Source organism: Leiobunum rupestre, chromosome 1 (assembly GCF_980474605.1).
Source record: "Leiobunum rupestre chromosome 1, qqLeiRupe1.1.hap1, whole genome shotgun sequence".
NCBI lineage: Eukaryota > Metazoa > Arthropoda > Arachnida > Opiliones > Sclerosomatidae > Leiobunum > Leiobunum rupestre.
The window spans coordinates 90,625,871-90,646,845 of NC_143384.1; the positions used below are offsets into that span (position 1 = coordinate 90,625,871).

The 20,975-nt window shown below is 33.7% G+C and overlaps 2 protein-coding genes across 5 annotated transcripts in view; one reads left to right on the top strand and one right to left on the bottom strand.

Annotated features, from left to right (window-relative positions):
- Positions 1-2,567: 2,567 nt before the first annotated feature.
- Positions 2,568-16,105, top strand: LOC149968872 (MPN domain-containing protein). 2 transcript variants are annotated; one of them, XM_090155011.1, is made up of 13 exons: positions 2,568-2,652; positions 5,048-5,239; positions 5,565-5,711; positions 7,747-7,836; positions 8,134-8,213; positions 9,005-9,106; positions 10,028-10,124; positions 10,186-10,258; positions 11,467-11,543; positions 12,509-12,680; positions 14,382-14,449; positions 15,264-15,353; positions 15,794-16,105. In XM_090155011.1, exons 2-13 carry the CDS (start codon positions 5,054-5,056, stop codon positions 16,010-16,012), a joined length of 1,401 nt encoding a protein of 466 aa, XP_090011137.1. In that variant the 5' UTR covers positions 2,568-2,652; positions 5,048-5,053; the 3' UTR covers positions 16,013-16,105. The 2 variants fall into 2 exon arrangements, with proteins under 2 accessions (XP_090011137.1, XP_090011138.1); XM_090155012.1 differs by having other exon boundaries at positions 9,020-9,106.
- Positions 16,106-17,437: 1,332 nt separating this feature from the next.
- Positions 17,438-20,975, bottom strand: part of step (cytohesin steppke) — an 88,034-nt gene continuing 84,496 nt past the window's right edge. For all 3 annotated transcript variants that reach the window (XM_090155015.1, XM_090155013.1, XM_090155014.1), the window contains 3 exons: positions 19,753-19,829; positions 19,072-19,292; positions 17,438-18,681 (listed from right to left, as the gene is read on the bottom strand). In XM_090155015.1, the coding sequence (XP_090011141.1) occupies positions 18,570-18,681; positions 19,072-19,292; positions 19,753-19,829 (410 nt within the window). In that variant the 3' untranslated portion in view covers positions 17,438-18,569. The remainder of the gene's footprint in view (positions 18,682-19,071; positions 19,293-19,752; positions 19,830-20,975) is intronic.

Genomic DNA, 20,975 nt, shown 5'->3' on the forward strand with positions numbered 1-20,975 from the left:
ATATATAATTTGGCAATTACAACACAAAAAATAGATAAGCAATAATGAGGAAAATTGTGTATACATTTTATTGTACAGAAATATTGTTTTCCCCCTTGGCCGGGTTTAAGTAACTGTACACAGTCACAGTATTGTATTTTTCGTTATTTGCCACATTTTTTTATTCACCTGGATAACAGCCATCTCTCATTTCAAATTTCTATAACTTAATTTGAGAGTAAATAAAATCATGCAGCTATTAAATACAGCTACAGGAGCATAATGTAGGGATAAAAGCTAATCCATAGATAAATGGCGTATGTGATCAATCTAGCTCAGAAGATTGTTAAGCGTTCTACTATTTTCCAAGATGGTGGACAGAACAATTATTTCATACGAGCAGAATTTTTTTGATATTTCTGGATTACACCCTTCTAATATACAAAAAAAAATCTTTGAGTTCTTAACTAATAAATGTTGGGTATGCATAGATGTGAAGAGAAGTTACAATTGAGTATGGACAAAAAATTTCATGTGTTTAAGGGTAAACTAGTTAAGTTGATACAAAGCACTACAGCTTTCCATTTTTGCTGATATGTAAAGAGCTTCAATTTCAGAACCATTAGTAACTCATAAAAGCAGAGAAAAATTCACGGTTTTAATTTTGTACGGAACTATCTTTCCCCTTAGAGGTATTTTAAAGTTCTATTTGTTGTTCAAATGGTACAGTTTTGAAACATTAGGTTATTTATTTGTTGACATAAAGATTTTGGTAGAGGTGGGCAAAATAGATAAATTAACTGAAAAAATATCAATTAACCATAAAAATTGCGGTTAATTGTTTATTTATAGATATTATCCATGGATAGAAAAGTAATTTAACATGCAAAAAATTATTTTATTTTTCAGATAATCGTCGGTTGTGGATAAAAAAAGATAAAGTTATTAATTTTTATCCAAACGCCGACCTCTAGATTTTGGTAACAATAGCACCATCTAGTTGGCTGACGGTATTAGTTTCACTGTCTGCCTTTTTGTAAAACATCTGTAGAAAATGTAACCACCTAAATATTCAATGATTGAAGAATCTATCATGGATCACTATTAATATGAGGGGACATGAGTTGATGCTGAGTACCCACTTTTGCACCACCTACCAACGAACTGTTTCATCAAAAATAACAATGTTATGATCATAAGCACCTCCTATGTAATTTGTCCAAAAACTGGAATTAACTCCCATATCATCTAGAGTGACTCACAAAATTAGGACATTAACTAATTCAATATTTCAGCCAGCTAGTCCGTAAGTTTTCATCGTACACTGGCATAGGAGATACCAGAAGAGGAGACAGGGTATAAATATTTTCCCTTTGCTGATCCCAACTACTTATTTTTTTTGTAACATTGGCTTCGTTCAGTAGCTTGCAACAAATTAAACGTCGCAGTATTTCGCAACCGGTTTTCTCATGTACGCTTTTTTCCCTTTCTGGTGTTATGTAACGTTGCTTAACCGTTGCTGAAACATTTGAACCTGCTCTTCCAGCCGGTTTCTTCGTTGTTAAACGGAACCATGACGTCACAGCATGCAGGTAGGCTAGCTACGGACGACACAGCAGACGATATTTTATAAAAATTACAACAATCGTAAACAAGCGTTCAACAAGAGAGGATAAAAAGTCTCAACGAAATCAACGCAAACGTAAAAAGGTATAAGACCGTTAAGCTTCACTGAACGTAGCCATTAAAAGGATACTAAGCTATAAAAAGCTTGTTGTAGCCTACAGGAATAAGGAGAACAGTGTTACCCTTACAACATGTTTGCATCTAGCGATTGAAAAGGGGTGTGGCACCATATTTTTTGGGAGGCGCCAACGACGTGACCTCATAATGGTCATTTTAGCGTCCAAATGAGCATTTTCTAACAATGTGCCCTGACCCCTCCCCTTGATATACTCTTGCTGGTGCGCTAACTTCAGGAAATTATTATTTAAGCCTTTACTCTGATAGAACAAGCTCAGCTATTCAAACTTCTAATATTATCATACATATATTTAGCTGTCTATGTACACAGAATTAATTGAATAACATTAATAATTTTGTATTCAAATACATAAATAATCATATTTACCATTGACTTGTGATGATCGTAATCGTAAACTGGCTCATGTATTTAGAATGCTATGGACAAAATAGCCATACAGTACTGCCAGGCATGGCATTAGAAAATATAAAATTGCAATTACAATATCACTATAACTATTGTCAGAATTTTGATCCACACCTATGGGCACCAATGGGGGGGGGGGGGGCGAAAATCGAGCATGAGTCAAAAGCCCCGCCTTTTAGGAGTTATAAATATACTTATAAAGGTATAAAGTTCCTTCCCTTCTAGGTATGACTAGTTGCCCGCCCCCCCCCCATTTTAAACCTTCTGCCGATCACACATACGGATGTACGAAGCATATTTGAAATATTTTAAAATACTTTTAGCACATGAAAGAAACTTTACATAAAAGTTCAAAAAAAGGTCCGCTAGAAAAAAAAATGACTAATGGACCTAACTCTTTGTTAGATCTATTTATTCCCAATTACGTCTCAAAATAGACACCAATAGAGCTGCTCATTCTTTAAAATAAAAGCAAAGTTGATGAGTTTAGGCACTCGTCAGTTGTAAGTAATTTTAATATTAATATAGTCTGTGACTGTTCGTAGTTTTTAGTTCAAACATAATATTACGGTGCTAGAATTGAGATAATATATTCCTAAATAAATTTTATATTAATATTTCAAAGTTCTTGCTTGTGGCAGTGCTACATGTCTTGAACCATGGTCACACTAGGGGGGCGATTCTGTAAAAAAATCAATGGGAATTCGATCTCGATACCCTATACCATGTCGAAATCGACTTTGACAATGCATTGAAGGCTTATTCGAAATCTATACCGAATACCATTCGTTGAGATCTCGAAGTTCAAAATCTAGTTTTCGATCGTATATTTACAGAAAAGGCCCCCAGATCATGAAACCCAATTTTATTATTTAATTTGAAACCCGGTTTTGGCGAAACGAAATTAAGATAACTTAGTCAGGATAAGGGAGGGTATGCATCCCAATCTACCAACGTCTTTAACAAGGTGAGGAGACCAAATGCTTGAGCAGAAGTTGAGATGAGGACAGACAGTTTCTTCCAATCTGTTTTTTCGGTTGAGTCTCATCGTGAAGCGGTCCTGTTGGGCGACTTTTTCTCGTCTATTGAATGCACTCCCTCCACGTATGAAGTTTCTTGCCCGCGGACTTCGGTCTTTCTTATGCCACTGTGAAGCGTTATCTTAATCAATTATCCATTAGTAAATCCCCCGGGCCGGATGATCTTCATCCCCGTCTTCTCAAAGAGGGAGCTGCAATTCTTGCTTCCCCTCTTTTATCGATATTTACGCTCTCTATTGTATCGGGTCAGCTGCCGACCATTTGGAAACCGGCAAATGTCACTGCCATCTAAAAGTCCCCTACTTCCTGCTTGGTAGACAATTTTCGAGCTATTAGTTTGACCTGTCTCCCCAGTAAAGAGCTCGTGACACTCTTGTTTCTTTCCTTTCAAAATGGTTGTTCTTTTCCAATGCCCAACATGGCTTTCTCCTCCGACGCTCCTGCTTCACGACTATGGAGGATGTCACACCCTGTCTTGATAATGGGGACGCCGTTGACCTTATCTAGCTAAACCTACGAAAAGCATTTGACACTGTCCCCCACTCCCTACTTATTCGCAAATAGGAGCTCTTAGAGTTTCCCCCAATCGTTGTTAATTGGATTGCTGATTTCCTAAGTAATAGGTCTCAGCGTGTTGTTCTTAATGGTGTCACCTCGTCCTGGTGCTCGGTCACTAGTGGTGTTCCCCAGGGGTCTGTTTTGGGCCCCACACTTTTCGTCATTTTCGACAATGATCTCCTCCTTGTGGTCAAGGAGTCATTTTTGAAACTTTTTGCTCATGACAACAAGGTCAGCCGCGGTATTACCTCTGTGTCTGATGCTCTTTTACTTATTCAGATGTTAATGCCTTAGATTATTAGGTGGGCTCGAACGGTATGAGTTTCAACTCCACCAAATCTTTAGTTCTGCATTGTGGGAGTAATAACCCCCTCTTCCAGTATCATCTTGGTGGCCGGCTAATAGAATCCCAAAATATCATTCGTGACTGGGGGGTGATGCTCTCGGGCAGAATGTTGGGGGACACTCATAGCAAAGCTGCTTCAGCCCAGGGAATGAGAGCCCTTAATCTATTAAGGCGCTCTTTTTCTTTTTTTAGTGCTAAATCGTTTAAGATTTTGTATGGTGCTTGTGTTCAGGGCCTCCCCAATTTCAGACGGGTCATGGATGACCGTCCCATCCGAGTTCTCAACCACTATTAGTGGTTTTTTGGGCTTAATGGAGCGTGCAATGTGAGCGTAAAGGGCCTTAGGGTTGCTAGGGGTATCATTAACCAACTGAGCCTCATTCTTGAATTTAGAAGAACGAATGTGATTGGTAAGAAGGTTCCTTTCAACGTTGCTATGGTATTCTGCCTTGGGAATATCCAAGTAGTATTAAACATTTGACTTGACATAGAGTAGCACTCCATTTAGATTTTTACCAAAATTTTAAATAAAAACTGCTAATGGTACATTTGTAGTAATGGCTACGCAAAGCTAAATTTTAATTCTATGTATCAAAATAAAATAGTAATAAAATTATTAGAGATGCCACTGAACTCACTATTCAATTTTGTAACTAACTGATATTTGTCCAAAGTGAATTTAACATTTTATAAAATGTTTTTTCTAGAAAACATTTATATTTAACCCAACCCAACTCTAAAATTTGAGTGTACAATGCTCTAAAGCAACTTCACTAATTTGGAAATGATTTGGATAATTTGTTGGCAAATGATCTAAACTATCCTTTGCTTTTTTTAAGTGACATGGCAGTCTTTGTTAAAATTACAAAGTGCAAACGTCAAAAATTAATTTAACCCTTAAACTTTCTCTTTACACTTTTTTATCATTTTAATATAAAAAATTTCCAATTAAAGCTTAAGATGGAAGAAGAGGATGAAAGTATGGTCTTAGAGGGCTCAGATGTGGATCAAGAGTTTGATGATGATGATGATGCCAATTCTCGGAGAAATAAAAGAATGCTTAGTGGACGTGGAGTTACATTAAATATGCTCATCAATGATAAAATCTTAGACCCAGGCATTGGCCACCTCACCATTGACTATTTGGTATGTTTCTATATTTGATATTATGTTGAAAAGCTAAGTATTCGAAGCTTACTTGTGGCTGTGGCTTGTTTTTGTTGCCAAGGTAATGAGTTTATATTGACAATGACAGTAAGTCGCCCATGGCAGTTGCATGATTATTTTCAATGTAGGTTCAAGTGGTGTTTACCACATGACCTGTATAACACCTGGAATTATGTCATAGTGACTGTTTCATGACCAGCTATGAGCTATGTGTATAATGGTACGAGCGAGCACCAAATATAATGTTAGATTTCAAGAAATATTTTGTGTTCTTGCTAATAAAAATATTTGTTTCTTTTAATAGGGAGCCAAATTTGTTGGAGATCTTTTACCCGAAGGTAAAATAAGATGGCAAGAATCAAAAGAAGTTTTTTCTTCACCAAGTGCATGGGCTATCCATTGCAAGAAGTTATTGAATCCTGATAGAAAACCAGGCTGTGGTTGGTCTTCGGTAAGCCCTATTGTAAATGTTAATGTTATTGTACTTAAGAAGGATGTAGGGCACACCCTAATAACCCAATATAAATTGACATTACTGAAATAAGGTAATTAAATATACTAGTATCTAGCCAACGAATTCAGTTATATAGTGTTCCAAATGAACAGATGTGTTACCAATGCATATAGAATCACTTAAAGGGAGTAGGAAATAAATTGAACACACATTATGACATGGTTTTAACATAAGGGTGGTCACAGTGTCTTCAAATCCTGGAGAAGTCAGGGGATTTAAAAATGGGTCTAAAAGTCAGGAAATTATAAGAACTAGTTTAAAAAGTGAGGAGAAAGTGAGGGAATTTAAAGAAGTATTAAAAAAGTGAGGGGAAAGTTGGGGGAATTTTAAGAAGTATTAAACAAGTGAGGGGAAAGTTGGGGGAATTTTAAGAAGTATTAAACAAGTGAGGGGAAAGTCATGGAATTTTAAGAATTATTAAAAAAGTGAGGGAAAAGTCCTGGAATTTTAAGAAGTATTAAAAAAGTGAGGGGAAAGTTGGGGGAATTTTATTAAAAAAGTGAGGGGAAAGTCGGGGGAATTTTAAGAAGTAGTTAAAAAGTGATGGTAAATTAACTGAATTTTAAAAAGTAGTAAAACAGTGAGGGGATCGAAAGTAGGGGAATTGTAAAAAGTAGTAAAAAAGTGATTAAGAAATCAGCGAATTGGTTTTCTATTGGTGTTATTATATAGTTGGTATTATGTTTTTGTGATGTTTTGTCAGCCCTTATAATGTATAAATTAGTATATCCATGTTATTTTAAAACCTTACTAAAGCGTTTTTACTCATCAAAGTAGGTAAATTCAAGTGGTCAGGGAAAATGATGTTAGACAGTCAGAGAAAAGACTGGGAAAGTTAATAATAGAAAATCTGTGGCAAACCCCAGTAACTAGTGCTAATCACTTGTACCTTCTTTTAAACCTGGTGTCAGGAATGTGGAATTCTTTGAACCACCATAAATATGAGTTGGTTTTTAGTTGGTATTTAGTTGGTTTTCACATTTAAGTTGGTTTTAAGTTGGTTTTTAGTTGGTATTTAGTTGGTTTTCACATTAAGTTGGTTTTAAGTTGGTTTTTAGTTGGTATTTAGTAGGTTTTCACATTTAAGTTGGTTTTAAGTAGGTTCAAGTAGCCAGCATATTTTAATAAACTATTTAAAGAGGTAATAAGTTGTTTTTAAGTTGGCTGGAAAATACTCATTTTTTGAAGTTGGTTTTAAGTTGGTTTTTAGTGGTCAGATAATTCCTTATAATTTTTAAGTAGGTTATAAGTTGGCTTTAAGTGGTCTTTATTAAGAGGTCTTTTTAAGTAAGTTTTAAGTTGGTTTTAAGTGTTCTTTATTAAGAAAGCTTTTAGTTGGTTTTAAGTTGGTGTAAAGTGGTTTTTAAGTAGGTTTTTAGTTGGTATTTAGTTGGCATTTGTTCCAAATACCAACTTAAAACCAACTTAAAAAGTTACAAGACCACTTATTTTTTGGTAAGGGTCTTGATGAATGCGCTCCTAAATATTTTTTCCACCATCCTTGAGTACAGCCACTAGGGTTGGGTCTTTAACTATGATATAACGGCCAATTTTTCTAATATCGGTATTGGCCAATATCGGCTTAAATGAAGCCAATATTGGCCAATTTTAGGAAGAACTTCTAAAAATAAGAAAATTCTCGATTTACTAATGATAATATTTTATTTGATTGGCCGCGCCAAGTACGCGAGACTTCAGAAGCTAGATCATATCTTTTTTTAGACTGGGAGTTACGAGTGTAAACAAATAAAAAACGATATTCAATTTGTGATTGAAAATATGTATCAAGTATAGTGAAAAGAAACATTCGGATATGCTCTTGCAAACTTTTTTTAATTAAAAATTAGAAAAAAAAATGATTTTATCATATACACAACTGTTATGATAGATAATCGGCCGGTCGATGTATTGGCTGTACCCATATTGGTGCATCCTTATTTGGAATTTAATTTTAAAACAAATTTTTCCGCAGATAAAATACAAAGGAAAGAAGCTGGATCATTATAAAGCTGCTTGGTTTAGGAAACACAAAAATAATCCTGCTATTGGTCTCCCCCCTTTGGTAGGTACCATATTTGTATGAGTTAAAGTTTAGAAAAGATTTTAAAAATTTATTGCAACAAAAATAACGCTTTGGTTGGATTATCTACAACAGGTGCCATTTTGATTCTATTACTAGTCCTATAAGTTACATAATAGACACATTCAGTTATTATCTCACATTTTTTCCTTATCTTCCGAGTGTAAAATTTTTATGATTAACCATTTATAGAGTAAAAACACATTATAAACAGTGTTATGGTCAGCCCTTATTCTTCAAGCATTGTTTAAATTTACAAAAATTTCTGTAACTTTGCAGATAGGAATGGCAAATATGACTGGGCTTGTGTCGTCACCAATGAGTTTTGCCACATCGAGTATAGAAACAAATCGTGTCAAGTAAGTTTTATACACTTTTTCATAACACATTGATGCAAACAGTAGCGGCCCCAGCAAGTTTTTCTGGTGGAGCGAGGTCTCATTGTGGCGCCGTCTTGCGGGCAAAAGTTATTGGTCCCGTCGTACCGATCCCGTTTCGTCGCCCCCACCTATGACGGTGCCCGGTGCTGTCGCACCGTTGGCACCACCCTGGGGCCAGTGCTGGATGCAAAGAATATAAACCACGTGGAAGGGTTGTGGTTATCCCTCTCTTAACCTGTACCTACACTAACTATTGCTTTAAAACATCTATTATTTATTATGAAATATCGATAGGGGTAACAGAACTTATTCTGAGGAAAACCCCCTTCGATAGATAAAAGATAACTTGCAAACATATTGCCAAAAAAGCAGTTCTCATTCAGTACCACAGCGTTGAATTTAATCCAAGTTCACTTTAGCTGAGAGGTCATCCATTAAGTTATCTCCTCGAACCTGTTGATATAAAATTGCTCACAAACCACTAATAGTTTTTGAAATTCACAAAAATTTTGGTATTGTTTTACTGGTGTTTGTGACTTAATGAATGCAATAGATCTTAAAAGAAATTAATTGATTCTAGAAACTTAAACATGCAGTTCATTGTATAAATTGGCACGCGCTGGTTCTGAAGGGATAATCTTATTGGCTAAGACAAATGCAGATAAATATTGCACGTGCGACGAAAAAATGGGCGATATCATTCACGGGTTTTTAATTTAAAAATCTGTCCTTTTGACGGTTTCTATTTTCACGAGAATAATTTCTTTTAGCGCCTATTTATGTAGCAATCAGCGTAAACAAGACAGTGGTTGTCGTCCTGGTGATAGAATTGTCATGAACCATGCTTTGCTGGGAAACCGATGCCCAGAGCAGTATGTATATGTTTGATATTTTTTATTTTGTCCTTAATTTAGAGAAGCAAGTAACCACAAAATAGTGTAGTTTTAGTTTACACCAAAATAAAAATGTTACATTGTTAATATGAATGTCTTCAAACACAAGTTTAATGAGGACAACAATATTCATTACCTGTCTATAAAAGAGACTAGGAGAAACACATATGGAGATAATTAGATTAATAAATTTAATATGACTAAGACTCAATAATCAATTTGAAAAATCACAATTTTCATTGGTGAATATCTTATTAGATATCAGAATGAAATGTCACTAGCCACCATCCATCTGTTTGCTTGAAGCCAAAGCTTTAAAATGCTTTAAAAATAAAAAAACAATACACAACTGGCAATTGGGAACTTCTTCTGTTAACACATATATAAACCTCATCTCCCCTATTTCCACATTATGTAATTTGAAAACTGAATCATAGTGCGAGATTTTGACCCTTTTTTTAGGCATTGTACCAAAATGTGGTATTAATAAAGTTTTAACAGAAATTTATAATATATCTCTTATGAGTGAAATATCCATCTATCTAGGCCACTAAAATTAAACTGTCACCAGCTCAATGCAGATTCTGCGGGGCGTATATTTTCAGCCACATCACAAATAAAAATTTACTAAGTCTACTACTTCGCTTAAATATGTAAAATGTAATAATTTCATGCAGTAGTTATATTTACCTTTTAATAAACCAAATTTTTCTATTGAAATAATATTAGAAAATCAATGTATTATATTTTTTGCCCCTCACTTTTCTCTAACCAAACTTTTTAAAAAAAATTAACGGGAGCCTGCCTAAGATAATTATTTCATTAGTCACTTCAAAAGACATAAAAACCATTTTAACTTTGTTATATTTGTCATATGAAATGGTTTTTTATCTATTTCAGCAATACAAATACGCAAGTTCTATCAACTCCATTTAGTTCATTAGATCGAATTCAACCATTTACAGTCACAATTGCCACAAACTGTTTACTTTTAATGGTAAATTTTTCAAACCTGGTTATTTAATTTACTGATTGCGTTACAAATATATATGTTTTAGGATTTCCATTGTCATTTGACTAAGAGTGAAGTTGTGGGATATTTAGGAGGTACTTGGGATATAGCTTCTCACAGTAAGCCTTTCTTCTGAATTTTATAGTGTGTCCATAAAGTTATAAGGGATTCAACTAGCATTTTCCATTCGACTGCTCGATATTTGCTCTGAATCAATTATCTGACATAACTGATCTCAATACCACTGAGAAGGAAATGGAACATGTTTCTGAAGATTCGTGCAGTTTTATTCTCAAGCTGAAAAGAAACACGCGAACAATTGACAGGCAGATCAATTTCCAGCACTCGTAGCCATAAATGGAACAAATGTGATAACTGATTGGAGCAGATCCAAGCACGTAAATGGAACCGGGGAAGTGAAACGTGGTGATCTAGAGCGCTCATGAGCAGTCAAATGGCGCCGCTCATTAGTCACTTCAAAAGACATACAAACAAATTTTAACTTTGTTATATTTGCCAAAATTTTACAATAGCTCCTCCAGTTTTTTTTATTAATTTTTTTGCACCTAAGTATGTTAAATGAAATAGTGAACGTGATGGAAATTTTTCGTTTTGGCGGAAATTAATATTTAAAAAAAAATGAAAACCGATTAAAATTTAGCACGGAAAATCGTAACTAAACAGATCAGTAATATATGCATTGGCGCCTGATGGCACCCCCCAGCACCATTTTTTTATCATCAAGCTGTGCAGTCTATTATTCTTACCTAGTGACATTGGACCTAGTACGCCCCATCTCAATTTTTACCTATACTACGGTCAGCTATAACCCTACTCGTAAGCACTACAATAGTTACATTTAATTTTTTTCAATATATTATTAATTTCTGCCATATTATTTTAATGGTATTATTGTTTTTATATATTAAGGAATGATATACAATAGATTGGACCATATATAATTCGAGGAGCTATTTTTACATTTGGCCTTATATTTTTATGTATTTAAACTAGGCTTAGGTAGTCGGACCACTAGCCTGGTTTTTAATAAATGTTTGTCCAAATTTAAGACATTTCTGTTATAGTGTCTTTTAAGTATACGCATAGAACTGCAAGTAGCGTTTTTTTAAGTGACTTCATGAACTATACTTACAGCAATATAATCTGCTCTGCTTGCTTTTTTACTGATTGAAGCCAAGGCTCAGCAAAAATTTAAATTCTTTCAGCAAGTTACATAACTTGTCGTTTCTTAGTTTTACTTCATGGGCATCCTTGTTATAATACTTTTTTAGGAATAATATTAAAGCTATTTTTTTATTAAATTTAGATCTAGCGATATTACAAGCTTTTCCATGTAAAAGTCGTTTGGGTGACACTGAAAATAGTGCTGCTGTAGAAGATGAGGTGAGACTATTTAAAGTTACAGTATATTTCTTTTAATAGAAAAGATTTTCTATAAAACCAAGAATGTATTTATTTATACTCAGGGAGAATGAATATGTCGAGATTATTTTTAGCGTTTCTCCAATTGCACCCGTTGGGGCCCCCGGTATGCTCCTCCGCTGTAATAAAATCAAATAATACTGCAATCTCATTGGTTCTTAAAAATTATGTTTTTCGACGCGATTAACGCTGCTGCGAGGACGCAAAAAATAAGACCGCCTCCTTTTTTCCTCCCCCCCCCCCCTTAGCGTGTAGGGGTTAGGGCCTCAACGTGTCCGTCAATAGTCTCGACATATTCATTCTCCCTGAGTATAAATAAATACATTCTTGATAAAACTAAATGAAAAAATAAATTGTGTTGCTGTTATGTCCCAAAACAGAACTTTATTAGTACAATCTTAGTACAAGTTATTTGCACATGCACTAGAAAATATGAAATTCCTCGCGACTATAAAAACTCATAGCCTTATAAAAGTAAGGAACAAATGTAAATGAAACATCAAAACAAGAAGGCCAAGTTAATTTATAGAAAGAAATGTTGCCTTTAAAAAGTACCAGTGGTGAATTATTTCTCTACATTTGGAATAGAAGTTCACTGATTGGCTCTTTTTTACCATATAAACACATTATTTTTCTAAGAACTAAAACAATTCTCAAAGAATGAGCAATAATTGAATTTTCTTAAATACGTTGTTTTCTGAGTGAGCGTCTTGTTAGAGACACTCAATGTAGTTTAAGCCTCGCCTGTTCATTCACAGCAGGTTGGTAAATGGAGCCATAGACATTCCAAGTAAATTGAAAAAACCGTTATAACAACTGCTTCCTAATTTAATAAAATGTGAATTATTTTAGTTCATGAAGCCTGTGCCAGTAATTAACAAACTCAGTTCATACTAATTGTGATGTGTTTTGTATGGTATTTTAAGATTAGACAGTCATTGGAGAGAAGGAATTTAACTTTAGTTGGATGGTATCATAGCCATCCTCACAGTAAACCTCAACCCACAATTCGGGACATTGACAATCAAATGGAATATCAAATTATCATGAAAGGGGATTGTGACTCATCTTATACTCCATGCATTGGTCTTGTTTGTTGTAAGTTATAATAGTATTATCAAATTATCAGTATTTATTTCTACTCATACATTGTTACAATATTATTTATGCTCTGTCAAACAGAATTCAATAGTTTGATTACAGCTTTATAGTTTATTTAATTAATAATGTAATGTAGCTTCCTCTCAGTGCTCTAAAAATCCTCAAATGGACAGGATGCTTTCATGCTCTTATCTTGTTTGGTACATATATTAACAGTTTTTAATTAAACTTATTTCTTTTGATAACTAAGTTGTTTAAGTACCTCCAATCCACACAACATACATGGCTTTGCTCTGTTGACACTTGCACTTTTTTGCCTCTTGATGAGCTAGGTCATGAATCTATTTTAGATTAAATTGATAAATACTTCCTTAGTGCCATTAAAACAACTATTGTGCAGCTCCATCATAGAACAATGAGGCCTTTAGCCCTTTACAGTATAGTTTGTGGCCCCTACTAGATGGTGGGAGTGTATAAATATATTTCTAAAAACAGTGTAGGTACATTTGTTTGGCTGGATCGCTTGAAAAACGTGAAAAAGATAGGGCCACTGGAATAACGTGAAAAATTTAAAATAATAACGTGGAATCAAGAATGTATTTATTTATACTCGGGGAGAATGAATATGTAGAAATTTTCCACGGACATGTTGAGGCCCTAACGCTGTCACGCTGAGGAGGGGGGGAATAAAAAAGGAGGCGGTCTTATTTTTTGCGTAACTCGCGCCAGCTTTTTACGTCAATCGAGTTGGGAAACGTTAGTTTTAAGGAACCAATGAGATTGCAGTATTATTTGAATTGTTTCAAGCGGAGGAGCATACTGGGGGCCCCAACGGGCAGAATTGGAGAAACGCTAAAAATAATCTAGACATATTCTCCCCTAGTATAAATAAATACATTCTTGGTGTAATCGGAATAATGTGGAAAGTAACAAGGCTGGAATAATGTGGAAACTATGCAACGGATGCCCTAATGTATAAAACCTAAATAAAGTAGAAAATTATAGCGAAAGATAACTATCAACACTATCTAAATACTCCTTATTGGAGGGCTGCCATCCTCCATACCCCCAGCGGTATAGCTAATCACGGTGGTACATTGTGAGATGGTGCAAGTGCCTGCTGAAATCGTAAGCGTAACGTTTTAATTATACTTTCCATGTTATTCTTGTTTTGCTACTTTCCACGTTATTCAGGTTGCACATTATTCCGATTCTAGTTTTAACATTTTCCACGTTAGTTTGAATGAACGGTATTCAGCGTCTCTGTTGGGCTGTAGCTTAAGTTATTTAAACTTTTGTTCCTGCTTTTGGCAGTTAAGTTTTATCACATGCATTTTCTCTAAAATTTGATAATTAAAACTAAAAATTTTTCAAAAGCAATCAACTTTCTTCATGGGTTAAAAAAAAATTTAATTTAAAGGGACTATGAATTTAGCATTTCTGCCACCAGGTTTAGCAGAAGAACAACATGTATTGTGTGCTAGCAGCTAGCTGATTTTTGGATTTAGATCCTACTACATTTCATAAAAATATTGATTGCCAGCTCCGGACATCAAACCCGAGCAAAATGACCATAAATTTATTTCAAATTCTGAATACATGGTGGCATTAATGACAGTTGTGTGGGAAAGTGTTTTCACTGAGGAGGAAGCATTTGACTGTCAGAAACTATCTTTATCTCTCCTCTTCTATTTATAGCTCCGTTTAGTGTTGAAAAAGGCTTGGAAGCGGACTACTTGGCATATTGGGTTATGCCTCCACCAGAGGTATTATACTAGTTTTTCTTGGTTTTAAGTAATAATTTTTTACACCATATATTTTCTGGGTATGGGTTACGGTAGAATAAAATTGTTTCCTTTAAATAACAGTGCTATGCATTCTTGGAATTGGTTGAGGAGAATTAAAACTTGAATCGAATATCTCAACAATTGGAAAAAAAATTTGTTCCTAAACTTTTTGTGTATTTAATATACTTTCTGATTTAATTTCATTTTTTGGAATTAATCCTTTTTCTTTTATCGTATATATATTTTTTAATAGTCCTCTGTATATAAGTCACAATGTAAGGTGAATCGGGTTTCACTCTTGAAAATGGTACCATGAAGGTAACCGAAACCACGGTCGGGTTTTTATAATAAACTTTTAAAGCTTGTGCACGAGAAAAATTCGTTGTCGAGTAAATTTATTTTATTTTATATACATTTTGCGCAAGTTACTTGCTAACTCTTAATAAATAAAACTTGAATCTTTTTAAATAACTCCATAAGATGAAGGGAAGACGCTTTTGCTAAACAGAGTTCAAATTGGTATCTGGTTGGAGTCTAACCCAACCTAGCACTTCGACCATAGTCCCATTGTGCTAACGAAGAATGAGTTTCCTATATTCATATTATTTGGAGGCGAATTACCCGCTACATATTTAATTATGTAAAAAAATAGTGAAACCAGTTTTATAGATATTAAATATTCTCCATAAGACAGAGCTAGTATAGCCTAACCAGCCAACTGCTAGGCATTAAGCGTTTAACCTTCTATATATAGCATGAAAATTATGTATAGGAATCATTTTCTCTTTTTTAGCATCGTCCCTATGAATATGGGAGACCAATGCAAATGGTCTATAATGTTGCAAATGATTCGTTTCTCACCCAGGATCTGCTTATGGAAATGGTAAGCTGTACACAAGTTAAAAACGTACCCATTTAGTACTGCTCATTGTGGAACTCTTGCTCAAATATGCAAATTTTATTCATTTTTGTTGGCATCATCTGTCACTAGCAGTGAGAACCTTATGAGTTTATTCCTAGTTAACCCAAAGCTATATTTAATATATATTGAAAAAACCATTAATAGCAGCATATGCTGGTATTAATGGTTTTTCAACTCCCGTCTCAAGAGTATCAGTTCAGTAAATAAGTAATATTTGAGACCTCTCAACTATTTCAACAGAACCATTAAAACTAATCCCTATGAGTTAGTCGCAATTTAATGTATGTTTTTGTTTCACCAAATTAAAAATTTTTGGAGAGGCTATCAAAGTGTAGAGGATTTTAGTTTTACTCTCATTTGTCATTGAAAATGTTTTATTTCATTTTGTTTATAAAAATCAGAGGCAATTAGCTGACTATTACCGTGGAGCACCTGACGTGACCAATTTCAAATCTGAATTTAAAGGGAAGGATAGAATTTACACTTTCTGGGAAAAAATTAAGGCATCTCTAACTTTGAAGCTACCCAGAGATTTGCAAGTGACTGGTGGCCAACCTGCAGCGCATTTACAAGCTGTGAATCATTTTTGGGAATTTGTAAAAGGACTTATTTTAGTATAAATTTGGTACAATAGGTTTTTATTTTTTATAATTTGTCTCATTTGTATGTGGAATTATTCGACCAGTATTTATTTTGAATAAAATGTTTTAAAACGTCAGAATGCAGTTTTTTGACATAAAATAATGTCTGTTTAAGCTAATAACTACCGCCCCAGCACAGCACCCCACACAAGGAGAACGTAACTCGTCAAAAATTACATCTTCTTGTGTACATTTTTCATTGGTTAGACGCTTTAATGCCTGCTGCCGGCGAAAGGGGAAAATTCAGAAAATCTTCCCCATTTCTGTAAAACGTTCATCCAATGAAATTTGTACACAACACTACATTAGCACGTTTAAAGGCTAGCTGTGTTATTACAATTTTTAAAATGAAGTTTTTGCATTCAAAAATTGGCAAATAAAATGTTAGAATTACAATTTCCCACAAAAAACTGTTTGGTTGATAAAATGAATCTATTTTGGGTAATATTTTATGTTTTTAACGCTTTCAATTGATCATTGGATCAAGTAAATTTTACATGTGACATCATTCATGCAAAGCAATTCCCAATGAGAATTAAAAGCAAAATTTTCAATAATCATAGTAAATTTGCTGAAAATAACCAATGGAACATGTATAAACTATTAGAGCACTCTGGTATTTATAGGGCAGCCCAAAGAAAAACGCCATTAGTAATGGACCAAAGTAGGTAGCAGGCCACCCAGCAAACACAAATCATCCCCAGGATATTAATTTACCAAATCTCAATGGAACATATCATATTGACCTAACAAAATTATCCAATTAACTTAACACATGTACATTGCTGTTAACATGCTTGTTAGGCCCCAATGGGAGATGACAAAAAATATTTAGAAGCGTTTGAACCCTTCCAATTTTCTACCAAAAATATAGTTAGCTCTGGTAATTTTAGAGCCCAAAATTATAGATTATACCAGCTCTTGGTGGGTTTATGCCCTTATGTAACAAGTGTGACAGTGCCCACCCTGTGGCGAAAAGACTATGGCAGCCCAATATATTTTTTACCAGTTATGAGCAGTGAGTAGGAGGGGAAGTCTAATATTTCTTTGATTTTTGGCAGAGATGTTGTCCTCCACGTTTCTCCACTACCAAGATGCTACTTTTGTGAGTCTTGATTATTCTTTCTAAAGGACTCTGTTATATTCCAGGGTCTTTATTATGACCCTTTAACATTAAACATAAGGTGGTACCTTGGGTATTAGCCTAGCTGATAATTATTATTATTATTATAACCCACCCTCCAATTATCTTCTGGTAATAAAAATGAGGCTATTTTTTAAATTACTTGTATTAAACACAATCTGAAACAATACAGTTCAAATTATTTACAAATTCATTCTCTATTATAATAGTGCTTTATATAAACTCGAAATAAACATACAAAATATTCTCTATACAATTACATTAGATTGTCCGCGAATAAAATACTGATTCCTTCTTAATAGAACATTCTGTGGCCGTTACCAAATTTTTCATACCTTAACTAAGGAATATTTTAAAAACACTCGATTCAATAGCTACAGTACAGTATCAAAATTTTACCATCAAATTTCTGGCCATTCACGCAATTACAAAATTTCCCATGAGATCTTGTTTCCGTATTAAAACTGAGCAAAAAATTAAGATTTACATTAAAACTGAAAACTGTGTGACGTTTCATTTATAGAACCGTAAAGAAAGAAGCAAATATGTTTTGTAATTGGCAGAGTAACCCTGACTAGATAAAATAATTCTAATTTTTGGATTTAATATTTCAAACAATTTTTACTAATCACAGTTTTATCATTTAATTTTTTTTATATTTCCCGAGGCACTTTGAGAACATTTCTCTCGACATTCATTTTACAGCGAATTTGAAAAAAGATATACCAATTCACGAAAAGAAGTCTCAAATAATCCAAGAAATAAAAATTTACGCATTACACAATTTGATATTAATTTTGAAGATGATTAAATTTTGTATAAATTATTCAACGGAAGATATTAAACAATAAAATATTCAAGATATCTAAAACAAATTCAAGTTAATAGAATTAAAACTAATTATCATTTTATTTAGATGAAACAATAAATAAAAGTGCAAATAAAATATGGAAGGGCTAATAGAACATGCGTAAAAAGATAAAGCCTCTGCACATATAAAGATGATAAATTTTACGAATATTTATCTACATTGATTTTTTTATACCTGTACAATGATGTAGAAATTTAAAGCTTTACAATTTTTTTTGTTATACAGTGGTTGGTTTTTTTCATAAATGAATTCATCACAAATGAATCGAAGGTATCTGGGGTTAACCTAAGTTCACAACAGTGTTCTAACAGTACTTGTAAATAAAGAGGGAATAACCTTTTTTTTCAAAATTCATTTCCTTGGATGGAAGCACAGGATGGCAAATTTATTTATTTGTTTCGTTTTTTTTGGCCACTGCCACTTCAATGCCTCAATATTTGAAACTAACAAGTTTTGGGCACTAAGGTTTGTTATAATAGGAAATAAGTTTTTTCTTGAAAACAAATATATGCACCCCTAATTTAAAAAAAAGTTCCGTTTGTACAGGTTGTTTTTGTTGTTTTACTTGACATGCTGTGCTTTCTTTTTCTGGCCGCAAGCATGTCGTAAAAAGGGTTGTGACTAATGCTTTGGCTGAAATTAAGAGTAAAGTTTGCATAAATAGGACTTACTATTATCAGAAGTATAAGAAGTATATACTACATCTCTTACTGAAGAGTATCCATCTAAATATACCTAACATACTGCTAATTATATTCTCTAGAAACTCTTGAAGTTTTTCAATGTACATTTTGGTATAGAAAATAATGCTTAAAAATTAAGAAAATATCTCAACGCAGAGTAAATTTTATATTTTACATTAGTAAACACTTCATTTTTGGTCTCAGCAAAGTTGGAAATTCACTCTCATGTCTGGGCCCCTTGCGAACTTACAGGTTTCATTTTCATAGTGTAGATGGATATTTCTCTCGTAAGAGGTATAGTATTAGGTTCTGTTTTTAACAACCTTTGGTCAGTGCTTACCGTATACATTTAATCCAATCTTCCTTCTCTTCCTGCGTTGCTGCTGACATTCTGTAAACAGTGTGCTTTCCTTCCACCACTTTTCCTTCGGAGTCAGTCTTACAAGCTTTAATAACGTCATTTCCAGTTGAATAAAGCTCAAAACAATTTGGTTTGTTGCGATCGGCTACTTCTCGAACTTGTACATTTTCAAGAGGAATTATTCCTCTGGGTTCTTTGTCCTAAAATTTATACAAAGTACATTAACACTAGCTTGCACCTGATTATTCATTTCATCAAGAACATATTTAGGTTTAACTAAGAGTCAACCAATACCTAGGTGGCATTGAAATTTGCACTTGACATTTAATCTACAACTATTTTGCTATTTATGATTACTACAGCATTTAAATAGCTAAACTGGAACAGAGCGTGTGTAGTCTTGTTTAACACCATCGTTAGCATAGTTGGAGTAGAAATCTTCCTCATTGATTTAAATGAAACTTTTGGTTAATTAATTATACATTTTCTCTAAAAACAAAATACTTTAAATTGGTGGTTTTATGGAGTCAGGGAAAATGTATGATTTCTGTTTTAGCCCAGGTAAGAAATTAACCAAATGTGAATAGTAGGTAGACTCTTAAGATACATGTAAAACCTAAATACATTATTGATTTCATTTCATAAAAATCAAATAATTACTGTTGTATATTCAAAATAGTAAAGGCAGTTATCATTCAGAATAAACCATCTTCTTTTCCAGCTTTTATACCTTCCACCTAGGAATGGAATAAACAATTTGGTACAAGATATTATTGACAAGTTACTGCAGTATTAAATATATTAAAATGGTTGGGCACAGGGTGGTGTGAAAGGTCGCTGGAAGGTCATTTTTGGTAAGGAAGTTTATTCCTAAAACGTTTCAGCCTCACCACTTTCCGAGGTGGAAGAGACTTAAATTTTAACATAGGGGAATGAATGGGTTTAAAACCAAGAACTAGAATTTTGTGGTTCAACCTTTTTCTACCAACCTGTGTCTGATTGTTTAACTTAAAACTTTTTTAATAAAAAATTACAATAAAAAGTTTACAACATTCTACAAAAGTATTTAAAGCACCACAATACGATGTCATGATTTCAACGGAGCTATCAGGTGGTTTCGGTCTTTTCTATAAATGGGATATACCAACTGGGTAAGAGAATTAAGACATTGCTTATCTAGATTTTAGTTTCAATAACTCCCATTAGAAGAGAATGGCACTGGAAACTAGATGAATTTATTTAATAGAGTAGTCCTCTGTTCCTTCTTCACAGACATACTTATATACTTTTGAGAAATAATAAACTTTTGATTAAGGGCTGTTCACAAATTATGTAACGCAGATTGGGGGGAGGTGTTTGTGCTACTAAAAATGGGAGCGGTCACAACAATGTTACATAACAAGTCATTTAAATACCTGAAACATTTCAATAAATAAAATTTATTGACTAAATTATAAAATCTGATTGACATCGTGGAACAGGAGGTTCATTGAAATTTGCAACATTATACGGTTAATGATGCTATTATTATTATTATTATTATTATTAAAGGGGCTGGGAATTTGTTACGTATCCATGGCGGTTGAGGTCATGGAAAATTTTGGCTGCGTGAAATGACACAGTGTTATGTGAACAGCCAATAATGTACTTGTAATTTTAACTAAATACAATTTAATGTTGCAGAAATGAATTAAATGTAAATAAAAAAATTAAATTAATTAGTAGAGTATATATACTACATGCTACCAAAGTTTCATTGTAAAAGGAGCAAATGACAAGTACGAAACGAACTAAAATCAGGAATAATTGAAATACAAGTTCACAATTGGAATTCATAGTTATTAACAAACAAAATAATACGAGATGACTGTGAACAAACGACT